Genomic DNA, 7,418 nt, shown 5'->3' on the forward strand with positions numbered 1-7,418 from the left:
TTTATTTGTTTTAATTCTCGCAGTAAAAATACTAGACAACACAAGCATGAGTTTGGCACAATGAAAAGTTTATTGAAAGATAATACACTAAAAATGGTGAAAGCTGTACTGAAAACATCCAATAGACTTCTCAGCGCACTGTCAGGGTGGGAGGGTGGGAAAGGAAAACAGACTATAATATATAGACGCGTTAACTCAAAGTCCGTTCGCTAGCACTAGCTGGAACATAAAAGACAATATCCGGTTACAGTGTAAATAGTACAGTACCAGGTACCAGCCTCACTGCCATAAAAGGAAGCACGAATTAAAGAGTTTAATCTGGTTATCAAAATAGCCCAATTCAAACTCTTCTTTCCAACTATATCATCCCCACGTTATTTTCTCACCCCACCCTACCCTAGTTAATTTTGAGTATCAATGAAAATCAGTATTCTAATACTGCTTTTTAAGCAATAGCATCGCTAGACAATATGCCATTACTGTTATTTTTTTTGCTTTAAAACCATACTTTGTGGATAAATGATTGGCATCAGATTGTAAGCAAATGACCACACCTTTTCTTGGATAAGAGCAGACCGGATCCTAAGGGGATCAGGACCTCGTTTTACCGAACAATTTCCAACTCTCCCCCTCCGATCCCGTCTTTCCAGTCGCTATTTGCGCAAATCTCGTTTCCATTTTCGGAAAGCTAAAATCACGTTCTCAGGAACCCAACAAGCCTTTTCCCGGCCTAAAGGCAACTCCCGTCTCATTATACCCATTCAGGACCCTTATGAAATTCTGTTGTTATAACTGCGCTATGCCGACCACAGGACCCTGATACATTGGGTGTTACGTTATGTAACCTTCCCCCCTCGAATATAGTAGTGTTATTATGAAACTACAAGACCCCTATTTCTCTTTTCCTTAGCACCCTTCAACTACGTTTCTTGCACTGGTCAAAACTGTGAAATTACATGATTGGTAGGGGCACCGTATCGCTTTTTATCCGCGTACGAGCATGTGCGAGCACCAAAAAAAAAAATGTGGAACCAGAATTTTTATGCATGCAAGCACTTGGTGATATCGCAAGCATAAGACACTGCCTTTTAAATGAAAGCACGTTTGGTCGGGGTATATTATTCAGGGGGTATTTTGATTATCTGTTCTAAAAGGGAAATGGCTGGATAAGCAAAGTTATACAGTTGCCGATTTTTTGGGGAAAAGGAGTTCCCCACACCCCCTCACGTCCGGCCAATAGAAGCCAGGAAACCTACCGGACATGTCCATCGGATGTGGAAGTAGACGCTAAATAATAAAATAATAATGTCTAAATCAAGCGGATGCGGATTGAATACAATCAGAGAATTGCTTCATCCGGGAGAGTTTTTAATGTAAAATACTCTGTTGATTCGCCTTCCGTATATTGTGGTCTTTATAAGGGATACATGAGTTTTTGTTTATTTTCTACATGATTCTCTTTTTAATTTCCGTAAAACAGGGAAAAAACGATTCAGAGATTCAACTCTTGAAGGGTATATATACAGCTTTTCCCCCTGACCCTGACTTATAGCCGGGGCTTTATTATTTTTGGATTTTTCATTTTGTATCTAACAACGAAACAGTTATACAACATGGCCCGTGGCAAAGCTGCAACATGTATACAGGACACGAAATCCTGAGGGGGGGTGGGGGGGGGGACGGGGGCAATAAGCAGAGGCATTCTGTATGTGTACAAGGAATAGAAATACTTCATAGAGAAATTTGTTGGTGGTACAAATAATAAAACATCAACATCCACATCTTGAAAACTGGGGTGGGGGGGGAGGGGAGGGGGTGGTTGTTTCACGCAAACAACTGGGGGCTGCAGCGTTTACCTTTTCAGGACATCTATGTTTTTGTATCGTTTGCGCCATTTAATTCCACATTTTGTCAATAAAAAGGATATACAAAAAAAAAGGTATTGGATATAAACAAATAAAAACTAAACTTAATATTGCGACAGTCTCTTCCACTCACACTCGCTTTATCTACCGGAACCTCAAGGACGTACCATCTATACGGCACTGTTCCAAGGTGGAGCTAGCTTGATCGGGTTACAGTCACGTTTCACATACATATAATATAGGACCTGTGAAGCCAAACAAGGCCAAAAAGCTGCGAAACGAGACAAAAACAAAACACTCATAGTTTACACCTTAAAACTTGGAATTTTCATCATATAGAATAGCTTTACCAACTAAATATAGAAGTTTACGCACCGAATAATCACGGTATGATTCATAACAAAACTATTTTGTTATCATATTTTGTTATCATAACAACATTATTTTGTTAACAATGAGGGGCAATTATGTTTTTTTTCTGTAGATAAACCGACCCCTGAAAAAAATAAGATTTACCTTAATTCGTCTACTCGTAAATGCCTAACAATTCCTGTGAACAATTTATTAATTGAGGATACTCTTTAGATGCGGTCCTTTTCAATCTTATCACAATTTGTCTTATTAGGAAACGCTTCTTATTCTGATAAAACGCAAAATAGTTTTTTGTTCAACTTCAGTATCTATCATCATTAGTAATCAATAAAGTATTTTGTTTACAATGTTGTATATATGTATGACATTTTGCAAGTATCTCTTTCAAGTTTTGGTCATTTTTACTCAGTGCTTATTGGGGGCAGAAATCTGTTGTTTGTATCGACGCAAATAGTGACGCAGTTTCCGATCGTCGTCTTGGCCTCTTGACCTTCAAGAGGTAATAGAATAACTAAAGGTCTCGCTACATCACGTACGGGCGATCCGTAAACGAATGTAAAAATCTCTCGCGCTTTTTGTACGCAAATGTGTGTATCTTATAAGATGATGAAATCATTACCTTCGTTTTATAATCCCTTTAGATCCTAGAAAATAATAAGAAACCTTTTTATCCGAGCCGTATTGCGAATATCCGAATGCTGTTTTGTTACGAAAACATATTGAGCGACGCGACCGGCTGTTTACTCGGGTGAATGACTCCTAAAGTGCATTTCTTCCGGCCTGTTTGGATCACAATTTGTGGGTATTTTTAGTACTATAGCTAATTCTATATAGCTCAGCAAACGGTTATTATACAGTTCTAGCTATTAGAAATACTGACAAGCAAACCAAGTATGGTAAAGCGTGCAAATCGTCACATAGCAGTGAAGTTATTTCTATCGCACTAGTCGCTTGTTGATGACGTGACACTTGAGTTGATAGATATTTTTTGTCACGTTGGTTGTAGGCCACGTATGCATTGGAATTCTCTAAAAGGTTTTACCCTAATTATAAGCAGTTGTACAGAAAACATTTAGGGTCCAATTTGCAAGTAGCTAGCAGGAGTCTTTGTGTTTGTATTTCACAATTCGATTGCTGCCTACGCATGGCATGTGTTGACATCTACGTCACGATTTCCCGCCAGACTAAGTAGTTTAAAAGTAAGGCAAAGTGTAATGACGTGCGTGGGAGATATGCATACAAATTGCTAGCCTGGAAGTCAAGCCACCTCCCATATTAGCGTTCTTGCTTCCGTAGACCCTTCAGGATCGGTATATAAGGCTCGGATGGTTCATTCAGACTAGACCAAACTAGAACTCGACGCCTACAAAGCAACTTTCCTGCTAGCAAAATCGGGGTTGTTTACTTCCGTTCTCTAAGCTATGGAAACAATGGACAGAACTCCTAGCAGAGGTTAGTAGCATTTAGAGACCTCGACTATGTTTGGCACCCTTGATATTCATATTTTCATAAATAAATGCAATGTAATTTGCGCTTTAAATTAACGAAGATTTGTGTTGCGTTTTCGTTAGAAGTCACGCTATCAAAAACTCCAAAGACACATAAATTTGAAAACCAAAATTCTTTGAAATTAAACTTTATAACGTAATTTTAATGGGAAAAGAATTTTACTTTGCGAAATATTGTCATGTTAGCTGTTAAATGTATGGAGAGACATAAGGACTAATTATTTACGCTACACACTGGGGTTCTAGTCTGCCGTATGCGATGACCTTACCGCTGATACACTTATAAACACGGTAAATGAATACCTCAATTTTAACTGTCTTTAGACGGATAGGCAGAATTCTATGACAAATAGACCAGTCAATTTCGCATGATTTTAATAGAATCTTTGGGAAACATTGACCTTGAGCCGCACCCGTCAATCGGAAGTATTCATTATATCTCACATCCGGAACTAGTATAAGTCACGTCAAAATATACTTCGAATATGGCAGCCGGAGAAGGGTGCTTAGGCCCTAAAAGGCTACATTAGGCTTCGCAAACCAGATCATTGGTAGTAGAGAAACAGGATATAAAAAGGGTTAGTAGAAAAGAATTGATACATTATGTTATGACTAGACATAGTCACTTCCCTTTCTGCTTGGATTGCACCCCCACCTGAAGAGAATGGATTCTATAGCCCACGCATTTAATAGGGCACTGTGCAGTGGCGGCAACACGCAGCGTCGTAAAACTAAAATACAAAAAACAACTCTAAAAAACTATGACTCTAAAAGATTATCGTAACAGGTAACAGTGCAGGTTACGATAAATAGGAATTAATAAGGAGATAAAACCTTTAATTTTCTCATCTGATTTCTATTACAATTTAGTTAAACAAGAATTTAGATGCGCTGAAAACCCAGACTCTCCGCAGACAATGGACAGCGAAAAGCGGCCAAGATACAAGAACACTATTCACTTATGGGAGTTTCTACTAGAACTACTAGCTGACGAGCGATATAGTTCACTGATCGCTTGGAGTAGGAAGGAATACGGCGAATTCAAACTGAAGAATCAAGAAGAAGTTGCTAAGCGGTGGGGAATTCTAAAGCATAGGGCAGGGATGAACTATGAGAAATTGAGCCGCGCAATCCGTTACTATTACCAGCAGGGAATCATAAAAAAGGTCTGTAAGGAAAAAAATGCATGAACGTTGAACCTTGAATCAAATATTTATATAGAAATATATCTCTCCAAATAAAATCCCTTTCCGGTTCTTTCATTTCCCTTCCTTTTGAACCCATTCCAGGTCTAATTGTGGAACCCCAATCTCAGGGGCTCATAAGCATACTTCAATGCAGCTTCTTAACCCCATTGAGATAAACACCTCGTTATAGAACATTCCGTTAGAGTCCTAACAAAGTTCCAATGTAATTCTTAAATATAGGTGCTGAGTGTTTTCTCTCTGTTATTTCTCTCTGCTAAAGGTTCCAGGCCAAAGACTTGTTTACAAGTTTGGTAAGCTCCCATATGAATTCAAGCCACGAAATATGAAATTCCAAGTAGATGCCGAAGAACCTAAAGAAAAATCCCCAACAAAACCCTCCTTCAGACACCCTGTGACAGAGTCAGCATTCTTGTCTCTTACGTCACTAACTCCACCGCCAGAGACTGGGTACCAGTTTGGTCTCCCTTCACCGGTTGCACGACCTGTTTGCACATGTTATGATTGTATAAACACGTGCATAGCACGGACTGTTCACGTGGCTAGTCCCCTTATCTACCCGACTTCAGGAACTGTATTCTCGTATGCACCATTGCCCGTTAAAAGCATAAGACGATCTATACCGGTGTCTGTTATAACAAGCACAAAGTCCTGACAAAACGCCACCTTTGTCAATGTGTGATTTTCTATAATTATAAAAATTCATTGTAAAAAATTCATTGTGGTAAAAGTTCTATGGGTCTCAAGTTCATAAAGACAAAAGAAAAAAATCAATCCGGCTTTTACGTCTAAGTTGAGGCCCTTTATTAAGTGTCTCTCATTTTGCATGCATATCCTTGTCATACGCAAAATATAGGAAAACACGAATTTTGAAAGAAGTTGTAAAATAACATAATTTTTTAAAACTATTCTTTTACTCAAAGAATTATAGTAGGAAAAGTGCACAATATGTTTAAAAGATATTGGTTTCTATGAAACATAAGAAAACGGATGCAGCATTTGTATATTCTGCAAATTAAATGATGAATAAAACTCGAAATGAAAGTTTTACAAGAAGCTTGACTTGATATAGCCCAAAAATGGAGGAAGGGATGGGGCTTTTAGCTTTTATTGATGCACCTTGAGCCTAGAGCTATAACTCCTAGTACAATACAAGTTTCGGGTAGTGGTCTATGTTTGAAAAGAGGAGTTTGAAGCCTTGGAAGGTCGCCGTGTTCGGTTTTTTTTTTTTTAGCGGAAATTAAGAGGTAATTGAGGGGGCCGTGGTAGAAAGACTCCTCAGTAATATGCCTGTGAGGCTAAGCACACCATTTGGAAATTAAGTAACATATGAACCATAGATTATAGCCTGTGTCGAAAAGCCACAGTCAGTTACAACGGCTTATTTTGCAATTAGACAAGAGTTTGAATTTAATGAAGAGGACATTGCTAACTTAGAATATTTTTTAATGCCTTGAAAACAGGAAATGTGATTTTTTGTTAACCTTGACACTTTCGAGAATTTTCTATCGTTGTATGACACACCTATCCAGATATCGAATACACGCTCTTAAATGGAGATTGAAGTCTGCTTTAACCACAAAAGAGCAAAATAGGACCCAAAGAGCTGTTTGTTTGTTTTAACAGTGAAATAGGCCTTCTTTTTATGATAGCTTTTGGTCATATCACTAAGATTTAATGGGATTAGCGGTGCGCTATTATGCGCTTCTAAATGTCGATTAATCTCATTCGAATAAATATAATGTAAATTATATCTTAACATTCGTTGCTGCAGTTTAATACAGGTCTGATTAGAAATGGATCAACAGTGTTGGTCTACGAAACATACCTGCAGCAACCAATGTATGTACACATTGTCTGATTCAAGCGTAATTGTGCTAGTACAGCTCCTCTCACGTTGAACACAGTTTTGGATCCCGGTGAAAAATCTCTCTCTATACATGAATTATTTGCGTTAGAACCTTCCCTGCAAGAACTAAGACAAACTTAATATTTCTATCACCACTTTCTGACCCCCGCCCCCTGGAACAACAAAACCAATCTTCTGGACCGACAGGTACACGTTGCTCCCTCGGGGGCTGTCCTTGCGAGTTCAGCGGTGCTTCCGATTCATAGCTCAGATATCCAGGAACAGCATTGTCCGGATGTTTCATGGATTTATTTGTCTAACAGGAGAGACGAGGGGGCGGTTTACCGGAAGTGGTTAGCCCCTTCACCCCCAATTCTGGAGTCAGGAAACAGCATTTTTATCCTGAACCATCTGCATTTACTAAATATCACTGTAAATTAGAGTAAGGGTATTATTATTATTATTATTATTATTATTATTATTATTATTATTATTATTATTATTATTATTATTATTATTATTATTATTATTATTATTATTATTATTATTATTATTATTATTATTATTATTATTATTAGTATTATTCCTTGTCAAAATGTCAAGCTTGATGTGCCAAAAT

At 38.0% G+C, this 7,418-nt stretch overlaps 1 protein-coding gene across 1 annotated transcript; it reads left to right on the forward strand.

Annotated features, from left to right (window-relative positions):
* Positions 1 to 2,887: 2,887 nt before the first annotated feature.
* Positions 2,888 to 6,000, forward strand: LOC5517340 (transcriptional regulator ERG homolog). Its single transcript, XM_001637374.3, has 3 exons — positions 2,888 to 3,689; positions 4,616 to 4,911; positions 5,213 to 6,000. The coding sequence occupies exons 1-3, from the start codon at positions 3,659 to 3,661 to the stop codon at positions 5,603 to 5,605; spliced, it is 720 nt and encodes a 239-aa protein (XP_001637424.2). The 5' UTR covers positions 2,888 to 3,658; the 3' UTR covers positions 5,606 to 6,000.
* The last annotated feature ends 1,418 nt before the right edge of the window (positions 6,001 to 7,418 follow it).

This window comes from Nematostella vectensis, chromosome 1 (genome assembly GCF_932526225.1).
Source record: "Nematostella vectensis chromosome 1, jaNemVect1.1, whole genome shotgun sequence".
NCBI lineage: Eukaryota > Metazoa > Cnidaria > Anthozoa > Actiniaria > Edwardsiidae > Nematostella > Nematostella vectensis.

Coding starts and splice junctions, on each gene's coding strand:
- LOC5517340 (XM_001637374.3), top strand. CDS start 3,659: ATGGAAACAATGGACAGAACTCCTAGCAGAG. Junction 3,690..4,615: donor GGACAGAACTCCTAGCAGAG/GTTAGTAGCATT, acceptor ATTACAATTTAG/TTAAACAAGAATTTAGATGC. Junction 4,912..5,212: donor AGCAGGGAATCATAAAAAAG/GTCTGTAAGGAA, acceptor TCTCTGCTAAAG/GTTCCAGGCCAAAGACTTGT.